At 29.1% G+C, this 24,641-nt stretch overlaps 1 protein-coding gene across 3 annotated transcripts in view; it reads left to right on the top strand.

Moving 5' to 3' along the window:
• Positions 1-24,641, top strand: part of LOC142323500 (NADP-dependent malic enzyme-like) — a 267,327-nt gene that overhangs the window by 44,466 nt on the left and 198,220 nt on the right. The window contains exon 1 of one of the 3 annotated variants that reach the window (XM_075363361.1): positions 10,561-10,748. The exons of the other annotated variants lie outside the window; for them this stretch is intronic. Within the exon in view, the coding sequence (XP_075219476.1) occupies positions 10,636-10,748 (113 nt within the window). The 5' untranslated portion in view covers positions 10,561-10,635. Of the gene's footprint in view, positions 1-10,560; positions 10,749-24,641 lie in introns of those variants that run through there. 3 annotated transcript variants of the gene reach the window in all.

Below are 24,641 nucleotides of genomic sequence, written 5' to 3'. Positions count from 1 at the left end.
TAGCAATTGAAAAATTCAAACCCTGCTGTGATTTGAACCTAAAATCTTTCAAATGAAAGTCAGAACACTATCAATCCACCATGGAGCTTGGAGAAAACAAAATTTATACACCAATGAATAATATCCAAAAAAAAGGTTTTAAATCATTAGCTTATGAAAAGTATATTTTAAAATTGTTTTGTTGGGTAATTTTTTTCCTTTTTTTTATAAATGATTAATATAAAAAAATTAAAATATTCAAGAAAATGGTGCCAGCTTCAAGCACCTTAATAATTGATTGAGATTAACAATATCTACATGTTAAACCAATTTATCAATATTATTCGATCAATCAAATTGTTATTTTCTTTGGCATGTTAGTTCCTAAATAATTTCTTAACAGCTACATTTACATGTATTTTAAAATTCACAAAACAGAATTGTTCTGTCAATCACAGATCAAACCTTTCAATTTTCAATAAACAAGGAAAATAAATTTAAAATCCCAATTTCTTTACAGATGAACTGCAATTTTAAATTTATTTTGCCTATCTCTCTGGTGTTGAGATAGCCACTCAATCTTTTACCTGTAAGGTTCTAGTAGTTGAAATTTCAGTCAGATTGGCAGTTTTCATACACTAAAAAATTCATTTTTCATTAGTTACTGTAATTGGGTTAGTTTATAAAATAAATGGACAATTCTAAAATAAAAATCTTTTGACAGTATCCACCACTCGCTTTGATTTATGAATATTTCCAGTTATATTTTTAATTTCCATTTTTTAATTAAAAAATATGATCTGGGAGTTCAAAAGATAAATAAAAATCCAGTTTTTAGTACATGAAATAATATTAAGCAATATTATTTATTCAAGAGATTACATTTTTATCGATCACTTGTGGACTGTTCTATTAAATACCTTGTTAAATAATAAATTTACAAAAAGTAATATTTTCTCTACTATATTTTTAAATGAAATATGTTTTTTTAAATAAACATAATATTTCAATAATTATTACATTATTTTAATTATATTTATTATTAAGAATACCATAAGATTTAATATTGGTGAACTAATCTATCTATATGCATCAACCATCAAACCATATGTTCTATTTATTTATATCAGGTTAAAATTATATTGTTGTCATCTGAAGCTAAACAATATTTTTTTAATGTACATCAATTTTAATAATTTATATTTATATTGTGTGTAAACAACTAATACCTTGGTTTTAATAAGATGATAAAGGTAAGTTTAGTCAGTAAATTTAAAAACAATTTGTTTAATGGTTTGGTTTCAACATCGAACTGCATTTGTTTATATTACAAAAAATTTACATTTTGTTCTATATTTATTAATTGTTAATTGAATAATTTGAAATATTTATTAAGTTATGTTTACTAAACAGTGTAATGAGTGCATAAATAATGTGTATAGCAACAGTGATTTATTACAAAGATAACAAACAGAGCAATATTTTTTCTGTATTAATCTCAGTCGTGGTCAAACTTATCTTCTAAGGTAATTTAACTTATTTTATTTCTACAGTAATATTATTATTAGCTGTTTTTACTATCACAAAATAAAAAGCAATTTTTATAGATTTCTACATCATAGCTTGTATACTGGCTGGAGGTCCCTGCATAACTGAAGCAAATCTATGCACTTTGTAAATTACCCACCTGTACCCAGTTTACTTTCAAAATATATCATCCACTTGAATATTAACAATTTTCTTACACTATCCAGTTATGAAATTGCTTTCTACACTGTAAAACATTATTCTTGCATTATTATTTATTTTATCTGCATTATTTTCTTTTTATCTTCATTATTAATTTCTGTCAGAACCATAAGAATATACAGTTTATGATCAACGATTTTAAAGACTTAAATGCATAACAAAAACCAGTAGACATTGAAATGCATATAAATTTTTTTCCACCCATCAGTGAGAGTTGTTAGAGGAAATCAATAGTTGTTTCAGCAAAAATCAATCACATATATAATGAACAAAGTTTAGGCTTTACAAGCAATATAAATAACATAATTAGTTATATTGATTAGAATTATAAATAATCTCTCATTTTAATCTTTTAGTCTGTCCTACTTTAATATGCATTGAACTTTCTTGCAAATTTCTTTCTACATAGTATTTAATCTTATTGGACAATCATAATTTCTTCAGTTTCTATCATATTACTATTATTAAATTAGAAAATCCATTTTTTATTAAAAAAAAAAATCATTTAAATATTCATAATATTGTAATATGTATGATTATTTTGACCAAAATAAATATTTATAAAACATGATAAAAGATAATTTCAATTTCAAAAAAAAAAAAAAAACAATAATTTTAGAAGCAACTTCAAAATTACTATAAAAATTAAATTGAAATTAATTTTAGGCAGAGTAAATGTGCTTCAAATTCATTTTGTCTAATGGAAGTCAAGGGAAGTTGTAATAAAATGAAGGGAGTTTCTAAGAAGTCAAGGATTTAATGAAATATTTCAATGCCATTTTTATATATTTAGTAATACATACAACTTTTTTATGTTTAGAAAGGAGAATAAATTTAAGGAAATGTAGGAATTAACAAGTGTGAAGTTCAGCATTTATTGTGAAAAGAGTCAGATACGGTGAAGTATGTTAAAGAATTCAATGTTAGTGCATTTTCAATGACATCAGATGAGCCAGATCTTCAGCCAGCGCTATTCAGGCATCTTGTTTTTTTCTTTTTTAATAAAATAATGTAGTTTGAAATAAATGTATGTGATTTTATACACATTATTATTTATGATTACTATTATTGTAATTATATTAAAACATTAAACATTTTAAATATTTCTTGAGTTATTTACTAAGCTACTCGAACATAATTTGGCACATGCTATTAAAAATATTCTATATAACGTATCTAGCAGAAAATAAAATAAGATACATTAATAAATAATTTATGTACTAAAAATATGGGTGTCTAATGATAGGTCACGTTCTTACTCGAGATTATTAGGTTAACTTTGTTCATTATAGTATCAGTATTTGGTTAATTGAATAAGTATATCTTCATGTCAGTAACTAGATTTATTTAGTGATTTGAGTTTTATTTCGAGCACTACACTGCTTTATAACACCATTGTTTTATGCCTAGTTTTTCCTTATAGCTAAGATTCAGAATGCTTTTATTAAATCGAAACTTGGGTGAAAAGTAATGTACACATAATACATAATTATGAAGATAAATATGTAAAATATAAGTAATGTGTTAACACAGAGTAATGTATACCATATCATTCAAGAATTTATTTACTTGAACAGTTGACACAGAATGCTAGGACAAGTGCTACCTGATACCTACTAGCTACTGAGTTACACTGTCGTTTGTGCTTAAGGTTCACCCAAAGGACAAGTCATTTAATGATCCTTCATTATGTCCTCTAAGTGAATTGTTTTATAATTGGGAGTCCTTCATAATCTTCATCTTTAGTTTCACTGAACATACAAACAATTTTTTTACAGATCTTTTGTACACTTTTACTTTTTCGTGGTGTTCTAGCCATAATAATCACTGAGTGGCTATTAATTAAAAAGTAAATTTCTTCCTTTTTCCCCTCCTTTATCCTGAATGCATGATGTATAAATGAATCATTCATCCAGATTAATGAATGAAAATAGTTGTTTCTTTTACCACTTGCTTACCGTTCAACTAACTAACCACCACCATATGTTAACATAGATTACTGTATATTAGAAAGAGTGCATTTGAAACTGTCTCCAAATATATATCTTCATTGCTTCCACTCTTTGACATAACCATTACTTAGTAATGGTCTTTTTCTTTCTTTCTTTTTCCTGTTTAGCCTCCGGTAATTACCGTTTAGATAATACTTCAGAGGATGAATGAGGATGATATGTATGAGTGTAAATGAAGTGTAGTCTTGTACATTCTCAGTTCGACCATTCCTGCGATGTGTGGTTAATTAAAACCCAACCACCAAAGAACACCGGTATCCACGATCTAGTATTCAAATCCGTGTAAAAATAACTGGCTTTACTAGGACTTGAACGCTGGAACTCTCGACTTCCAAATCAGCTGATTTGGGAAGACGCGTTCACCACTAGACCAACCCGGTGGGTTACTTAGTAATGGTCTAAATGTTTTTATTCATACTTTGCAAAATGATCTCTTCATATATTAGGACCAACCATATACAAATTTATTTTTAAACTGTCTGATTTCAAAGTTTTCCTAAAATACTTGACCTATCAATTTACACTTATTCCCCTTAATAGAACATTCAGAACATTACATCTTACCATATAAGACTTGTGAATTCATTTGTCATAGTTTTTCAGAATGTGATGTATTCTTCATCAAACACTTCTTTCTCCAACAACCTAACTGCTCATGAACAAAAAAATTTATAAACATACATATTCTCTTTATCAATATGAACACCGGCTTGCAGGACACTTTAATTCAGCTTTTTTGAAAATTTAAAACAGAGTTTGAGATTACTTACACAACCTTGCCTCAACTGCTCTTTGTAATATTCAATTAAAAGCAGCCCTTTTTTAACTCCTTCAAACTTTACCTTTTTTTATACAAAACCAATTGCAAAATACTATCTCAGCTATCAAACCTAAGAATTTCCTTCGAAAATTTAGTGGAATACCATCTAATGCAGTTTTTTTTAGAAATCTTTTAGAAAATATTATTTCTTATGTTATTCATGGTTACATTACAAATATATAAAATATTACATGTTTCACATTATTATTATAGGTGTGAATATAAAATTCTCAAAAATACTGAATTTTGAATTCAATATTTTCAAGTTTACAGAAAAAAAGTTAAATAAATTAATCAGCAAAATTATCTTATCAGTTACAGTTAATATAACTCCACTTATTAGGTGAATTTCCATCAGACACTTCGATAAGATTACAATACTTACAAGTAATTTTTTCACTAATTTTTTTCACAGTCATGAAGTATTGTTACATAAGAAAGGAGTTTATTATATTAATTAGTTTCCATTGAAATTTTTAAGTAAAAAGGTATAAATATTTAAATTTTTATAATTTGGAATGCAAATTAAGCTTTTCATCTTCACCAGATTTAGGTTACAATAGAACTAACAATAAATACAGAGTAGTCTATAGCTCCCAAAACAGTATACTTAATGCTGTTGAGTTAAACATAAATGTCTAATATAGCACAATATTTTTTGTTGATTGGAATCACCCTTTTTAGAATAATAAAACAAAATAGATTAGACATTTGACATTAAATTCAAAAACAGAGTAAAAAAGGTCTCATAACTTCAAATTATTATCATATACATATGTTTATCATCAGTGTCATTCCATTGTTAGAATATCTGCTGTTATATCTTCTGCTTCAACTTATCACTAAAATTATCTATTGCTTTAAAAAGAGTTTTTATAACTAATTTGTACTTGTAATATTTATTAATGAGGTACTGAATGCGGTGATATATTCTCTAGCCTGTTTCAGGTTTAAGGATTATGGAACCTTATTGCCAGATTAAAGATGATTGTTGTATATTAATGGCTCATGGATGCAACATTTTTCACTAAATTAATTTTATAAAGTCCATAATATATTCATCAGTATTTTTGATGGTATTCCTTGCACAAAAGTTGTTTTTTCAGTTAAACATGAAAGAATTGTATTTTTATTATAGCCTGTAGGAAATTTACACTGAATGATTCCAGTAATTACAAGTCCTTAAGAAATACTAGTTAGTTGCATCCTGAAGAACCTGCCCAATCTCCTTATGATGGAGAAGAGGACATGAACCGAAAAGTTATGATAAATACTTTAAACTGTTTTTCCTTTCCTCATGTACATTTTGATTTATTGCAGTAATATATATTTATAATACATACCACATACTATAAAACACTATAATGTGTACTGCATTATTAAAACTGCAAGAATATAAAATTTTCAAAATTACTTTTATTTTTTAAATTCAAAGTAATTTAACATTTATAGAAAAAAAATTGAAAAATAAATCAATAAATAGAGAAAAATAAATTTGTAGTGGCAAGATCCTTATTATTTATTTGGTTTAACTTTTGTACAATCGTTTATAATTGTATACTTGTTTTTCTGATCTATGGATCAGGGACAATTTGAACACTCTGTACTTTATTCATTTTCTTGAATAATTAATGAGTGTTAACTGATTTTAACACACTCGTGGTAATTTGACAGAAATTATAGAATTAGTTCAGATCTTGTTTTATTTACTTTTAAAGGAAACGAATAAAGCAAGGCCTGATTTTCCATATAGAAGACAGGAAAGTACTTCTGTTATTGAATAATATGTATATATATGAAAACAGTCCTTAAGTCTTAGACAGTCCCAACAAATAAGCTCAAGTTTAATTTTTTTGTGAAATATTGTTTGAAAATGTTTAAAAAATGCTTTTCTTCTTTCTTCTATGTTTCTCCCAATTTTCTTTCTTATTTTTAATAAGGTATTCATTATCTTTAATTAAATATCCCAGTCTTGGATGATCCAGTCAAATAGAGTCAAAGATTATATTATATTATATTTGTCAGATCCAGTCAAATATTATAAAATTATAAATTAGCAAAAACTGGAAATATTAAATATCACAAAATATTAAATTTCAATCACTCTTTCATAAAACAAGAAAAATACCCATATGACTGAAGATCAGTGCTGCGAAATGTTAGCATTTTATTATGACCTAAGACTTAATAAGCGGGTAAAACGCAGTGAATAAAACAATATCAAAAAATTTATGAATATTAATAATAAATTTAACAAGGGATACTTTGCTATGATGTAATGACCCACCCAGAATTCTTTATTTGATTCTGGAGAAACAAGGAAGCACTTATTCAAACATTAATCAAATATTCTTTTTCAAAAACACTATATCTCTTTTTAGGTAGATTACATAAGAAAGCTACCTATTGTAATGGGGAGCATGATTCGACTTGCAAGTATATACATATATATTCCACTTTCTCAAAATCACGGTCGAGTTCGTTAACGGCCAAAATCGGACCATGAGGTGGAAATTGTTTTTCGAAAAAACAAAATATCGTTATAACTTTCTTATTAAGCAAAATATTTAATTAGTTTAAAGTTCCTACTATTCTTTGATAAGGGCCTAAAACTTATATCGAAGTAAATTTTTTTTATATCACCAACCATTGGTCCAGGGGGTTGAAAAATAGGGTTTCGAAGACAAAAAAGAATCATACCTCCCTTAATAGGCACGTATCGAATAGGTTTAAAGTGTTCGTTAATCCTCCAAACATTACCTAAAACTTTTGTCTGAAACAATTTTTGATATGACCAACCTTTACGGCAAGGGCGGACCAAATTTTTACTGGAATTGTAGGAAGATGGGGCTGCCGTTTGCTAAACATGAGAAACTTTTTGTCACATACAACCATTGTCGTATTGAGTAAATTTAAAGTTTTTCTTAACTTTAAGGTGGAAATATTTTTTATCCCCTGCTTAGCACCGGTGAAATTTACCTTCGCCTTCCGGCGTGCTGAAAGGGATTTTTTTTTTTACAGATTTTATTTACTGTCTTCGAATATTTCACATATGTTTTAGAATGTTACTGGGCGAAAATGGATGTTTTTTAGTGGTCTGATAATATACGATGATGGTATGATAAATAATGTTTGGTTTTTGTGAATTTTAAGTAAATAACATTTTTTTTGGAATTTTAGTATACTTTACTGCATTTACAATTTATTTTTTTTATTTAGTATTATTTAAAATTATTTAGTTTTTTCTATCAAAATCTTAATTTGCATTGGTACTGTTAATAATAAATAAATCTTAGAAAATCAATTGAGTGTTCATTATGCGTACTTTATAGTGTTTATATTGTTATTATTTTATGCAACTTGTATATTTTTATAATATATTTTGTTTTCTATCGAATTTTATTGAAATAAATGACAGAATTATGAAAGATATTTTAATTTAAGTTATTTAAATTTTAAGTAGTTCTTTTTCTAATTTTAACTGTTCATTTTGTCACTTAAGACTAATTACATGTAAAAAAAGAATCATAAAATCATTTTAAAAAAAAAGTTGCTATAATTATTGTATGTATTTGCTTGCTCGTTTTGGTTTCCTTATCTATATCAGAGACCAACTCTCACCTATAATTATTTACAGAAAACAATAATTTTCAGCTGGAAAAAACTTTCTTGCATACACTATAATTTCTTTTCTCATAATTATTTTTGTGATGTACCGGACAAAAAATGAAGAAAAGAAATGTTTCCTGTTGATTCTTGTGATAGAAGTTTTATAATACAGAGTCATTCACGGGAACCGGATGTTTTTAAAATAATCATAAAAAATTGAATATTTACTTTAAAAAAGTTTTATTGGTATTGAAACACTAGTTAAATCAAAGCATTTGTTACTTACTCGTGAACGAAAAATTATGTCCGGCAAGTGATGTCCATTTTGGGCAATACATTGTTGTAGCCTTTCACGGTAACTGGCCTCAATTCTTTGCAGCATGTGTACATCAATCTGGGTGACGTGATGAATTGCGATCTTTAGGTCCTCCAATGTACGCGGTTTATTGCCGTACACACGCGATTTCAGAAACCCCCACAGAAAAAAAATCACAACTACTCAAGTCGGGGGACCGAGGGGGCCAAGAAATGTCGCCGAATCTGGAAACGATCCGTTCCGGAAACAAGTTACGGAGAACAGCCATCGTTGCCCTCGCTGTGTGCGCTGTAGCTCCATCCTGCTGGAATAACACATTTTGAAAATCGATTCCCCGGTTTCGTAACTCAGGGATGAAAATCGTATTCAACATCGCAATGTAACGATCAGCTGTTACAGTTACAGTAGCGTCATTTTCTTAAAAAAAATATGGTCCAATAACACAGACCTTTCCTATTGCAAACCAGACAGTCACCTTTGGGCTATGAAGTGGTCTCTCGTGAAGCCGATGTGGGTTTCTTTCTGCCCGATACGGGCAATTCTGTTTGTTGACGAAGTCATTCAGATGAAAATGGGCTTCGTCACTCATTAACAATAACAAATTTTCATTTTCTTCAAAAACTGTAAGCATTTGTCGACAAAATTGTAATAGCTGCGTGAAATCTTGCTCGTTTAACTGCTGCACGACGGCTATCTTGTAAGGATGGAAATGCAGGTCTGTATGCAGAATTCGTCTTACCGTACTTGTGCTCATTGAAGCGCTGCTGAATGCCTCTGAATAGGGCGGCGTGGGCTTCTGACAATGGCTTCCCTTACTCTTTCGATGTTCTCCGGAGTGCTAGCGGTTCGTCGGGGACCCGGTGGTTTTTTCTTCAATATTGAACCGCTTGTTCGAAGGTTGTTTACCCGTCGCAATATTGTGTTACGAGAAGGGACACTTGCATTACGATGGATATTAAACTGACGGCGGAAATCTCGCTGAAGAGCAGTTACGGATTCGTCATTTCGCACAAAACTGTCATACGCGTACAGGCGTTGGTCTAGCGTCCACGGCTCCATCTCAACGACTAAAATGTAAATGCTCTGAACAAAGGAAACGTCAGACAGCAGCCACGTGCCCCTCCCACCACGAACGCCCGAGTACAACCCACTTAAAAACATCCGATTCCCGTGAATGACTCTGTATATATATTATATGAATTCTGATGAGTATTAATTTTGGTTTTACAGAAATGTTTCACTGGACAAAATAAGAGTGTGGTAGGTGACTCTCCATTAAACGTATGACGATAGCTGTTTTTTTGAAAATATGAAAAATTTAGCAATAGCGCATCAAAAGAAAAAGGATGTTGAGTATCCTTGCTTAATATCCTAGGAAATGTAGGAATTCTTAAATGCAGAAATTCATCTCAAACTTATAAGACAATGTATGACATTTTTCGAGAAAAAATGTCAACGCAGTCGTATGACGGTAGGTTGAACAATTGCCGGCTGTTATTCAGGAAACACATTTTACTTTTGTGTGTATTAATATAAAAACGTTATTTTACATTTCTTCTGTAATTCATGATTAACTGAAAACTGAAAAAGTAATTTAATTACTTTTCAGTAATTCATCTATAATAAAACTCCGTTTTGGATTTAGGTTGACATTTCAAATTGTTTAATGTATTTCATTTTTAATGACGTCTGATAAATATTTTTTCTACATACCCGATATGACCTTCACTTTCATACATAGATACACTCTGCTTGGGAACATTAAATATTGTTTAAAGCTGAGTATTATCTAATATTAAATTATAATCGTACGTGCAATCATCATCATTATATAAAACGCACAAAGTAGCACTTACAGTTTTTATTATTGTTATTATTTGGAGTGTTAGATACGGAGTGAACGATTTTTTAAATAGTCATTATTTCTTAACCGTTTGCTAATACTGTTTTTTGTGAACCGTACAGAATTTTTATTTGTGATTACTATAAAACGTTTTTGTTTTAATATTTAAAAAATTAAGATATACTATGATTTATTAATCAATTTTGTGATAAAGGTTAGGCTGTTTTTGTTTATTTTTATTTTTTTAAATCTAATTTTTCGTGTTATTTTTTTCCATAAGCCTGGAAAACACATACATTTCTCTATTATGCGATTCGTTTCGCGCTGTCTTGCAAGTTTAAAACGTTCGCAACATCGCACCGTCGCTAAACGTGCCGTTCGTTCAGTTTCCTCGCTGGATAAGGATTCAAAAATCTTAAGGTCAATAACTAGTATGATTATTTTATTTTATATTTCAGTATAATTTGTAATTCATAGTCCGTGTATTAACCAGTTGCTAGGAAACAAAGTTTGAAAAAATATTTTATAAAATTAACACTATGGCAAAGCATCCACGTTGCGCGTCCGCAAGCCTGTTTGTTTTTATGTAGTAAGCTTTCTCAGTTTTTTGACAGAGGGAAAAGAATGACTATAATAAAATATTTTTCTAAAGTCGATGCTTTCGAGAATAATATTCCTCTGCACTATACAAATTATATTAATTCGATCAATATAATTACAGAATTAATAAATAAAATAGAATAGGATGACACCTACCTTATTTCATACTTCAAGAGCGCTTTTGCATTTTATTCGCATCATCAGTTGCTCCATATTTTTTCTCAAATCATTCGTATAAAATGCACATTAAAATTGAAATTAAAAATCATCCTATACTATACTTTAGATTTAAAATTTAAAATTGTTAAAAGATCCTTTTCTAAATTAAAATCAAAACAGAAATAAAACTAAAATTTTATAAATTAAAATATTTTTTTAAATTTAAAACTTAAATCTAAATAAAAATTAAATTTAAATTTTAAAAAATTCAGAATTTAAAAATTGTTAGTTTTATTTTTGTTTTGATTTTAATTTGGAAAAAGATCTTTTAACATTTTAAATCTATTTTATAGTACAGTATGATTTTTAATTTCAATTTTTATCTATATTTGATACGAATGATTTGAAAAAAAAATGTATATGGAGCAGCTGATGATGCGAGTAAATCGCGAAAGCGCTCTTGCATGAAGTATGGAATAAGGGTAGGTGTCATCCTATTTTATTTTATTTATTAATTCTGTACTTAGGTTGATCGGATTAATATAATTAAATATTTATATAGACAATTAATATGATAAATATAATTTATGACCGGCCTGAAAGTCAAGTTTAAAATGTTTTAATTTTTAGAAAATATTATTAATGTATTGAGTTATGGGAAAGGCATGTTTAATTTACATCCATAGTTAACTAAATTTTGCCATGAAAAAAATATATTATTGTTGAATTAAGCTATTTTTTTTTATTAGCGATCTGTAATAGCTTTTCCCCCTCACAAAATACATTTTTTCATGACTCATACTGGAGGATAAAGTTATCCATGTGCCTTTGGTACAGTGGCCAAATCATATAATTTATTTTGTATGTAGAATGAAAAAGTTCATTAGAGATTTCTTGATTTAAACCCTCTTCCACAAAAAAGTTATGTAACCTTTAAAAGTTATTTAACCTTTTACAGTTCAAATTTTGTATATATTTGCATATTGGAAAAATGCATCCTGCTTAATATTTGGCATATTATTCAAATGGTTGGCATTTAATAATGAAAAATTTTAGTCAGAAATGATAATATTATTACACATGCGCGTGCATACATACACAAACCAGGGGTGCTCTATAAAATTCATGGTTCAGCAGCTGGAGAACCTGTTGTGATACTTTAATAATTTCAAGCTTTAATGTTACTATAAAATTCATTCATTTTATCATAATGATTTTCTGTATAATTTATTGCAAAATAAAGTAAAATAAAACAGAAAATAAAAAGAAAGTCTGAAACTGGTAGGTGACATCAGAAGTCAAGAAGAAATCATATATGACTGATTTAAAAAAGAAGTCATGTGTTCTTTAGGGACATCATTTTGATAATTAAAAAATAACTGTCTATTGCTATAAATAATTTCTTAAAGATAATTTCTCTGAATCTCTGATGAATTGATTTTAGAACACTATAACCGTTAAACTACAATTAATCTTAATTAAAATGTTCTCATGTTTAAATTTTGAAATATTTTAATTTATCATAACAATTGAGTCTATGATTAACATTTTGAATTTCCTTAAAAGTTAAAAAAATATATATTTTTCAGATAAGGAAAATTGTGAACTACCTTTTTTGTGACAGCAGGGACAAACTGATAAGCCATTAAAATTATGTTTTGTGAGTTGCTAATTGAACAGGTTAGACCAAACATAATATTATTATTATCCCTTACTCTTCTAGTTGTGAACAATTTCTTTTTTTATACTTTTACACCTTAAACCATCTGAGCCAGTAGAAGACAACATCTAAACGCAAATCCAAGCATCAAAATTTTTTATGACTACTGTACATTTTATCTACATAATATACCTATTAAGAAATAGTTATTTCTCAGACATTTCTTCCAACTAATCCATAAAATCTTGTAGGAGTAAGTGAAAAGTGTAGCTATGTTTTTTAATCTTATATTTTTGTATTCTAAAGAAGTAAAAGAGATCTAGAAAAGTGATAAGAACATGGTTGCAGATTTGCTCTCAATATACAAAAAAGAAATAACTGGATTTGAAAAATATTTCTTTGAACAGCTAAGCAACATTTGAATAAAAAGGAAAACAGAATTTACTTAATTAAAATTCCATATATTCATTACATTTTATTATTTAGTTAATTATTGATTCATAAGTCTTAGAAAAATTTTGTGAAGATTGATCAAAAGATTTTAAAATGTAAAATTAGTTATCCATCCCTTTATCACTATTAAATTATAATAGTGACTGAAAGCAAAATTTGAAATAAAAAAGTAATAATATATAAAATAATTTAATGCAAAGTTAATGTAGCGTAAAGAAAAATTAGGAAAAAAATTTAAGCAGAAACATTGTAAGTGTAAATTGGAAAAATTTTTAGTGCAGAAAGAATGAAATACCGGTAAATTGACGAGAGAGAAATAATTGATTTGCAGACTAAACCAGGTGGAACCTGTCTTGATTTCTGAAGAGAAGGAAATAATTATAAAACAATATTACAATTTCAATTATTTATAGATTTTATAAATAATAATTTATTTTATTTATAAAATATTTCAATTATTAATAAAATAAACAAGTATAAAATGTCTCCTAATATAGGCTATAACGGAATAAGGTTTTTGAATATAAATTTGATAAAAAAATTTGCTTTTTTAAAAAAAATTCATGCCAAGTTATGTAAATTAATTTGTTTACAAAATAAAAAGCAGAGATAAAGTGGAAAACTTAGTGGATTTGAACTTCTGCAGTAGATAATAGCAAATATAAAATGGGGTGTACCTCTGGTCAATGAAAAAATACATAGTTTATTATTTTAATTTATTATTGTTAACCCTGATCATCACAGGGATCACAGGTGTAATAAATATCATTACTCTCATTAAAGCAAATCTTTCTTGTTCCTGAGGTGCTTTATATGTATCATACCCATAAGAAAGTCTGGGAAAAATAGTCCAAATTAAAAAAATATGTTTTTGTTGTAAAATACTATACTAAATATGTTCCGTTGTAAAATACTATTTCCTCTTATGATAATATATAATGGTTGGTAGTATATATTCATTTGTAAAAAGAATCTATTTTTCAAACATGCATACACAGAGCTTACAAAAATAGAAATTATTAAGCTATCTAACAAAACAGAAGATATTGGAACATTTTTTAACAACATAGCCACAAAAAACTTTAGAAATACTTGAGTTTGCTAAAAATCTCAGCAGTTATTTCAGATATCAAATAATGATAACAAAAGTAATAAATGAGGCAGTCAGAAAGACATTTACAAATTCTTACTTGAATTATGATTATAAATTCTTAACTCAAACATAAATTACATTCTTCAGCATTTATATCACTATCTTTAGTCTATTATTGATTATAGAATTGATCAGATGGAAATATTTATTTTTATGTTTTTACATTGTGTTTTATAATTATTATTGATGGTATGATTTAGTAATAAAACAAATAATTATTATGAATGATTATTATTATTAATATGAAGCTGTCTTTACAAGGTTCAGTGCCTCATAAGTTGACAACATATCATAATGCATGTTTTTGATCTGTTTAATTCTATTTAAATAGATGCCTCTTAATTTTATTTTTTCAAATTTTATTCCTAAGCAGTTCACGTAGGTAGAACTCTAGCATCTTTCTGCTCATACTACATTATGTGAGAACTCATTTTGTAGCTTCTACCCAGAGTGACCAGATGTATGTTACAATCATATTTTTCTATTTCAAGTACTTTACTCTCGATTTATGTCAAACTTCTGGGACAGTTGTTGGCAAAGTACAACATTTTATGTAACTATGAACGTGTGAAATTTCATATTTCATCCCCTGAAAACTCAATGTTTTATAATAACATAACTTATATTACTCTACTGTGCTTTTAAAAAAATATGATTTATTAGTCCCTGTGAGAGTTAAGTACCCGGCAGTACATTCTATCATTAATTGTTTAATTTGCACACACGTCCCATAAACAATTTTTCAGCTAATAGACATTACTGTTGACATGGAAAATTCTTATGTACAAAACGTTATGAATTCTTCACATGGTTATAATTCTTCAAATTCTTTATATAAATGATACTAATGGGTACATTAATGTCCTTTTGGTGAATTCACCATTATCAGGGGAATAATTTCAAATAAAAAAGAAAAATGTTTCTCTTAGTCAGCTAAAATAAAGTAGTTACTGTTCAGTTGAAACAATTACCTTTATCATGCTATAGAAGGAAGACTAAATTAAAATTATTTTTAAAATGAACCATTCATTTATAATATTTCATTTAAACGAGCATTCCAATTTTCAGTTTGATATTATTTTTATTACTACAGTATTCTATTATATTTAGTCAGTTTTAATAATTTCAGATTTATGTTTTTGTTTTGTATAAACATCCTTTATATATCTTAATAAATTTTCAGTTTGTTTTACCAGTATAAAATTGATCACTCTTTGTTACCACGTTGATTTTTGTGTATGCCATTAACTTATACGTTAGTGTGATATATTGTTTAGGTTTTATTGTCAGTCTTACATGGCTATGATGTGTTGTGTACTGTTCTGCTGTACATATGAATTTATTTTAAATTTAACCTTATAAATTTAATTTACTGCTTGTTTGAACTGTATATTCATTTTTATTGTAAATACATTCACTAGTTACGTAATTGTATTCTGTATAACATACCAAAATCAGTTTCTATTTTATGTTGACATAGATGGATGAACTTTTGTTGTGGTGATAGGTTGTATATTATTTTTATATATGTTTCTGATAATTTAGCAAACTTATATAAGGTTTTTAATTTTATTTTAATATGCATTGTAAATAAGTTGCACGATGTACTGTAAGTATAAATATTTGTACGATGTAATATCAATATTCAGGGAAAACCCAAAAATTTGATTATATACTACCAAAATTTTAAAGTTAGGTAAAAATGATAGCTAAGACTGTAAGTAGTAGTAACCTTATATAAAACTTTTATTTATTTATATTTTTCAAAATTTCCCTAGTAATTGTATAACACTACAGGTTAACCTTCTAAATAGTGGGGTCTGAATAATTTTGAGTCAACCATATAGTTTGCAACATCAGACTAATTTCCTGCTTCAAAATCACCTCATTCCTAATGTCTAGCATTATTGATAAAAATTTAAGTTCAATTGATGTACTTTTTAGTTTAAAAATAAAAACATTATGTAAGAACACTTCTGTAACCTGACAAATTAGGCAATTTAAAAAGAGAAATAGATATGAAAAGGTGAATTAACAATTGTAATGTTATAAAATATTAATCAGGAAATTAAATGAGGAATCCATCAGGAATTATTCTCAATAAAAAAAGGAAATAGCAGTCCCCCTTTACAAAGGATGAATTTTACTAATGATAGAATAATTGCTGTCAAGATGGGAATGAACCCAAAGGATTTGCTTTGAAGTAATTTGTTAACAGATAGAGAAAATTATGGAAGAGAAAGTAAAGATAATGACTAGTATTGACTGTAGGCTAATACTGAGGAATTGGAATGCTTTCGCAGGACAACAGAAAAACAGTTGGTAGGAAAGTATGGACTGGGCATATCAAATGAAAGAGTAGAAAGAATTACGACTTCTTGTGAGGAAAATAGAATGTTCATAACAAAATGTAGTTTAAAAATCATAAAAAAAGGCTGCACACTTGGAAATGAGCAAGAGTTGAAAACAGACGTTGGAATCAGAATGTAGCTTGCCCACAAGCTGACACAAATAGTAATATATATTTCAAACCGCAGAAATAAAAGTAATTTTGAATAGAATTAAAAGAGTAACTAAAGTCACATTATAACTCAATATAATGAAGAAAAATAATTACTGGAAAAGATATAATAGGAGAGAAGTTCCTCAAGCTTGAGTAGGAGAAATGCAAGAAAGACTACAGTGGATTTGAATTTTGGCTGAAGATATGAATGATCAGTTACAGTATAAATAATTGTCTTCGCTAAGGTAAGAAGAATGAAGAAGCCAAAGTTTACCAGAGAGATGATTGAAAAACTGGAAGACAAGAATTGGAATGCAAGAACAAGAAGGATGAGAAAATAGGAGATTCTTAAAAAAAAATTGAATAGTAGATTAAAAAAAATACATAAAAAAAGGAAAGAAGAAATGGCTTTTAGAAGAATTTCTCAGCTGTAGAAGATTAATAAAGAAAAGAAATAATGTCTGAAAAGTAGACACAAGTAACATTGGATAAGTTGAAAAAAAAAGAGTACAGGCACTGAAGAAATTTCTAGTAGAAATGTCAAAGCATTTTGCTAAGAAGAAGAAATGTTTAAATAAGAGAAAAGAAATCATTGAGAAACTATTGATCATAACAGAAAGCAAAATGATGTCTTAATAGAGCGATATGAAATGGAAAAAGTTGAAGTATTGGCAGCAGTCATAAAATTAGAAGTTGTATTTGTACAAGCAATGATGAATGAGGAGTGGAAAAGCTCTGGGAATAGATGCACTGCCAAAAGAAGTGATTAAATGTTCAACAAAAAAGAATTAGAAGAGATGATAAAACTGCATAACATGATTTACAATATTGAGATGTAGCCAGAAAACGTTATTAAAACTACCATTATTCCAAAACCCTAAAAGCATGGTGATGTAAAGTGTCAAAATTACAGAACAATTACTTTATTATTGCATTCAGCAAAGAGTGAACACAAAACAGAGTAAAAAATGGAGGAATGTTTATACAGTAACAATATGGATTTAGGAAGGAAAGGGAACAAGGTATGCATCAAACTATTAAGAACCAGTAGTGAAAGACATAGAAAGAACTGAATGGAACAAATGAAAATTTTATGTGAAAAATCATTCAACAAAGTGAAAACTGCACAGGTGAAAATGAAAAAAGTAAAAATACCAATTCCTAAAGAAGTATTTAACAAAAATACTTAGTTATTATGTATTACAGTTATTATGTAGAAAGAAGGAGAGAGATTTGAGTTTCTTGACATGTAGTTTTGTGTGGATGTGAATCATGTACACTAAGAAACAGAAAAAAAATTTTGATAATAGTGGCAGAAGAGAATGGAGAAGATTATAAGTGAAAAATGAACTAATGAGGAGAGTTAACAAGAAGAGATGCTTAATAAAAATAGGAAATTACTGGCTAGTCATATCAGGAAAGGAAAAGATTGATTGAAACAGTATGAAAAAGATCAAAAGAAAACACAAAACAGGGAGGCTACTGCTGAAGAATAAAAATTATAGACTACCTGAAAGAAAGTGGGTGATATCGAGGATCTTAAGAGTTTAGCTGGTACAAGAGAGAGGACTTACTACCTCAGGATAGATAACATGTTTATGATGAATAAATAATTATTTCTTTTGGAAATCTATTATTTGGCAATAATTAATGTAACTTTCACTTTAATTGTTTATTGTTAATAAAATATTTTCAGTTAGGAATTCAGTTATTAAAATAAATTCTTTATTCAGGATAGATTTAAAGCCGCATACAAACAAAGCAGGTTTTTTTATGCATGGCAGATTTTAAAGAAGAAGATTTGAAGATAGAAAGAATATATGAACAAATATATAAGTTCTTATTGAATGGGTAAAATAAAGATAATAATTTGTTAGTAATGGAAAAATGACAAGAAGGGAAAATAGTTGAAATGTATGGAGTACATCAGAAATGAAAGAGGAACTACAGGAATGTATCAGATTGGTTAAGGAGAAATTTTGCATCAATTACCATTAACTTATTTTTGAATAAATGAAAATATTGAAGAAATACACAGATAAACAGGAAAACAATACTCACAGACACTCATGTATGTACGTCCACTTTCCTCATCGTTAACTGATGATGATGTTACTTAGTCTACTTATCTACTTTTTAAAAGTTGAGCCAATTTTTTTTATGGTTTTTGAACATTGAACATTTTTTTAATTTACAGTATTTAAAATACAAATATTTACTGTAGCACTTTCATTATATTTTTCATTAATAATTAGAAATTGAGTGAAGGAGTTCATTGATAAAAAATGTTATGCAACATGTTAAAATAGCCTTATAAAAAACATATTTACTGTTCTTCAAGTAGAGTTTATTTTTTATAGTCTTTTTTTTAATCTAATTTTTTGCTTTCTCAGTAACTACTTAGTAAATTCCAGTGGTAGCTTAATGTTGCAGATTTAATATTACTTCTTGATTTGGGTCAGTTTAATTCATTTTGGAATATGTTTTGCCATATTAATGTGGGTACTTAGGACTTGTCAGAATAGATGACCATCATTATTACTCCAGATACATCGGTTACAAATGTAAAAATAAAAAAAATTCACAAAAATCATTAACCACCTAAGATGGGATAAGTAAAAATATCTTTCGTTGAGGAAAAAAAATACTACTTCCTTATTCTTGCAGAGTTGAATTTCTGTTAGTATGGACAACCAAATTTTGCTTGGGAATAGTAATGTGATTGTTGGCTGGAGTATTTGGTGGTTAACTATTGTCAGTATCTTGAAAGAAACTGTAGCGAATTCTCTACAAAAATTAATGAAGGAAAATTTTTGACCAGTCACTTTCTCCTTGCAATGGAGTAAAGGTATTTTTAAGAGTCCATGTTCATTCTTGGAACTCTACTAACGAAAAATGCATAACATGATGTGTAGAATATTGTCAACCAATAATTTGATTGACAATTAAGGACATGGTATAGAATAGTGTGATATATGAAGGAAAATTAAGACTGAAAAGACTGATCATAGCAGAAAAGCAATGGTATGGCTAGTTGGATTTCAGTTAAAAAATTGTAATTTAAACTATTATTTACCACACTGCATTCACCAATATGTTACAGAAGTAAACATAGTAGACCTAGGCATCTTGGCAACAAAGTATTAACAGTGTAATGGAAAGTTGTAAAGTTACTGAAAACCTATATAGATATTGAGAAAAGTGGTCTGTAGACACAAACAGAAAGTAGGAACAGCAAGATGTAAAATAAAAGACTGAAACAAGGATGCAAGCTAAAATCTCTACTCTTTAATTTGTGTATATGAACAGTAATAAAAGAAATAAGATAAGAAATAAGTAAACAAAGACAAAGACTGGAATACTTGAAGTTGTAGAATATTTAGAGAGACTGGCATGAGTAGAAGAAATGAAAATACGCTATTAAACCATTCAAATGACTGACACTAAAAATAACTATTTACTGTTTTTGCTAGACTCTCTCTCTCTTTCTCTCTCTCTCTCTCTCTCTCTCTCTCTCTCTCTCTCTCTCTCTCTCTCTCTCTCTCTCTCTCTTTCTTTCTTTCTTTCTTTCTTTCTTTCTTTCTTTCTTTCTTTCTTTCTCTCTCTCTCTCTCTTTCTTTCTTTCTTTCTTTCTTTCTCTCTCTCTCTTTCTTTCTTTCTTTCTTTCTTTCTTTCTTTCTTTCTTTCTCTCTCTCTTATCCTAGATATTTATAATTATTTGACAATCATACATTAGATTTTTCTTTTAAATTATTAACTTGTTGAGGATTCTTTAATTCATATATATTTAATATTTTCAAACACTCTTTTGATGAATAAATTAAAAATGTAAATTTTATTCTGTAAGATTTAGTTTTTATCATTTAACATAAAGTTACAAAGTAATTGTTTTCAATTTAGTGTATCTGTTTCTAATTTAATGAAAATGCATAATTTTTTATCAGGTTAAGTGGCAAAGGGAAGCATTTTTTGGCCTCGTATTTGGCAGACATAAATAAATAATGCTATCAATCAGTCTGTTTTCTAATTTTACATAAATTTGATTGTTTTGATTAATTCCTGTCGATTGCTGACAGCTTATGAAACAACGTTAATTTTTTACAAAACGATTTTATTAAAACTTTTAATACTTTATTATATTATATTGTTGTACATTTTAGTATTTTTCTTTCACTCTGGCAGTCTTGATGAAGCATATAGTACATAGTCTGTTATGATTTTTCAGTGTGATCTGCTTGAAAAACATCACCTAAACTTTCTTGGTTGATAATATAATAATATTACACAGATTTTCAGGAATGTATAAGGTGTACTACTCAAGAGATAAGATAATAAATGGAACTGATCTGGTGCACAGAGGGAAAACTGTAGTTAAAATCTAGGTCAGTGGAGTGGAATAATGAAAAAAATATTAAAATCGATTAATTGTTTTATCTAATATGGAAGTTATATTAGAGTAAATAAAATATAAAGAAAACATTAATGCATTAAGGAAACTACTTGAGCTTATAATATATAAATATTTTTTTAATTATTTGGTTTATACTGTTTTATTATTATTATATAATTAATATTTAAAAATTATCAGAGTAATAAAATATTTTAGCTTCCCCCACCTATTTTACTGGTGGGTGATTTTAATGCTCATAATTCTCTTTGGGGATCGGACCGAGTAGATCCCCGTGGAAGAGAATTGGAAAGGTTCCTGATGAATTCTGAACTTATGCTTTTAAACGATGGGTCAGGAACCTTTTTCAATGCCAGAGATGGATCGACGTCCTGTATAGATCTTGCACTGATAAGCGGATCGATAGCACCGAGGTACAGCTTCCATGTTTTAGACGATTTGCATGGAAGCGATCATTTCCAGGTGCAAATTGTAACTGATGTTACAAGAAAAATATATCCCATCTCTAAAAGATGGTTGTTTGAAAAGGCAGATTGGACAAGCTTTACAGCTAGAACTATACTCCCTGAAACAACTGGAGTTATCGGGGGACGATGTCGATGCTATAACAAATGCAATACTTGAGTCGGCATCGAGATTCATTCCCAAAACATCTGGGAAACTTACAAAACGACCCGTTTCATGGTGGAACGATGAAATAAGTAAAGCTATTAAAAGAAAGAAAAGGGCGTATGACACCTTTAAGAAACGTCTCACCACAGAGAATCTTATTGCCTTTAAAAAATACAGGGCGTATGCAAAACGTCTCATGATAGACTCGAAGAAACGATCCTGGCAGCAATACGTGTCATCCATCGACAAAACCACTACTGCATCAGATGTTTGGAGGAAAGTGAAGGCGATTTGTTGGCGTAAAAATTTTGCACCCATAACTAGCCTTCAAGATGAAGACGAAATTAAGGACACTCCAAACGAAATCGCAGAGTTATTATCCAATCACTTCGAGAAAGCCAGCAAATCGGCTAACTACGAAGAAGATTTTCGAGCGAAAAAAGAACTTGAAGGTCTACTAAATTTCCGTACTGAGTATAATTACTCATATAATGTACCATTTAAAATGGGAGAATTCGTGAAAGCAGGCAACACAGCTGCTGGTCCGGATGAAATCCATTATAATATGATCAGGCAGCTGAATACCACTGCAAAACGCAGACTATTAGAACTGTATAATCAAATATAGCGGGATGGAATGTACCCGCAGCAGTAGAAAAAGGCTCATGTTGTTCCAGTACCAAAGAAAAAAAAATTTAACAGATCCCAATAGCTATCGTCCTATTTCCTTGACGTGCGCTATGGGAAAAATACTCGAAAAAATGATTAATAATCGACTCGTTTGGGTTTTAGAAAAAGAAAACCTGATATCACCATATCAAGCAGGTTTTCGACAATACCACTCTACCACCGATCAAATGATCAACTTAGAAAATATTATATATAACAGCTTTATTACAAGAAAACATTGTGTCGGAGTCTTCTTTGATCTTCAGAAGGCTTTTGATATGACCTGGCGACATGGAATAATGCGTCAGGTACATGAATGGGGCATTCGTGGCAATCTGCCAGTTTTACTCGGCAACTATACGAATGACCGTACTTTGCAAGTACGCGTCAAAAATGAATATTTATCTGAAAAAAGCTTAGAAAATGGCAAACCACAAGATTCTTGAGCGGTACCTTGTTTACGATCACCATCAATAAACTAATATTAGCCATTCCAGCAGAAATCAGGAAAAGTGTCTTATGTTGATGATTTGGCAATTGTGTATGCCAGCAACAAAACAGCTATGGTGAAGTACAAATTACAACGAGCGATTAACGCTCTTAATGAAGTTGCAAGGAATAATGGATTCAAATTTTCACCACAAAAGATGTGCTGTGTACACTTCTATAGGAAGAGAATTCCTCACCAAGGTCCTGTCTTGACCATTGACAACAAGCCAATAGAATACAAGGATAATGTGAGATTTTTAGGTCTGTTATTGGATAAATACAATCCCAAATACATTGGGATTACATATACAGGACTTGAGTGATAATGCAAAAAAGCCCTAAACGTTATTAAATGTTTATCCAACATCAATTGGGGCTCAGATAAAGAATTACTATTGAGACTGCATAAAGCATTGGTTCGATCAAAACTCGACTACGGATGTATTGTGTATTCATCCGTTAGGAAGTCGCATTTAAGAAAGTTGGACGTAATACATAATAGCGGAATAAAATACGCGACAGGCGCATTCCGTAGAAGTCCGGCGACTAGTCTAATGTCCGAAGCCGGAATAATGTCACTACGTTATAGAAGAGAAATCCTACTACTAAGATATGTAGCAAATATATGGGCCTTTCCTTCCCATATAAATAACAAACTTTTAACAGCCATCCTTTGGCTGCATTATATGAACATCGTGTGCTACTTATTCCAGACCAGCCGGAATAAGGTGTCACGAATTTACAAGAAAATACGAAATTGCTTTTCCAGAGACATTAGCAATTTCTACGAGAGAAATACCGCCATGGCTTTTGCTAGCGGTAAGCACAAGGCTGGATGTCTATCTGTAAGAAATAAAAAAGAACCGAGTAGTAATCATTCAACAGGAATTTTTATCAAACGTCAGTAGTTTCGAAGAACATATTAAAATTTATACTGACTGTTCTAAAATCGAACAAGGTGTTGGATGCTCCATATATGTAAATGGAGAAGCCCACTTTTGGAAAGTGCTAGATATGGCCAGTGTTTATACGGCAGAACTTAACTGCCATACAGCAAGCTCTTCGCCACACGGAATACTACTACGAAGAGAGAGTCCTAATATGTTCTGACTCTCTGAGTGCACTTGTTGCAATTCAGAACAAGAACATTAAGGACGTCCTAATTGAAAACATTCTGTCAATTTTTTACGTCTTAAATCAATGACAGTGATGCGTATCTATATGGACTCCAGGGCATACTAGTATTGTAGGAAATGAAAGTGCAGACGAAGCTGCCAGGAAGGCAATAGTCTGTGATAACTTGGATGTAATTTCTGTATGGATGGCAGAAGTTAAAAATTGTAGAATGCAATAATAAGAAACAGGATAAAAAATATAAATACAAAATAATTGTATTACAAATACAATTACTTAAAATTATTTATTACAAATTATTATAAATAAAAATTAAACTCAGTTAAAACTTCTCCGTATAAATTGAAGAGTTATGTGAACTTGACTCGCCGAGAACAAGTGGCTGTGACCAGACTTAGAATCGGTCACACGCGAATAACAAATTCATATTTGTTAACCAGCTAAGAAAGACTGTAATAAAACACTTACAGTCA

The sequence above is a fragment of the Lycorma delicatula genome, chromosome 1 (genome assembly GCF_047948215.1).
Source record: "Lycorma delicatula isolate Av1 chromosome 1, ASM4794821v1, whole genome shotgun sequence".
Classification (NCBI taxonomy): domain Eukaryota; kingdom Metazoa; phylum Arthropoda; class Insecta; order Hemiptera; family Fulgoridae; genus Lycorma; species Lycorma delicatula.
This window is presented reverse-complemented; position numbering and strand designations above follow the sequence as displayed.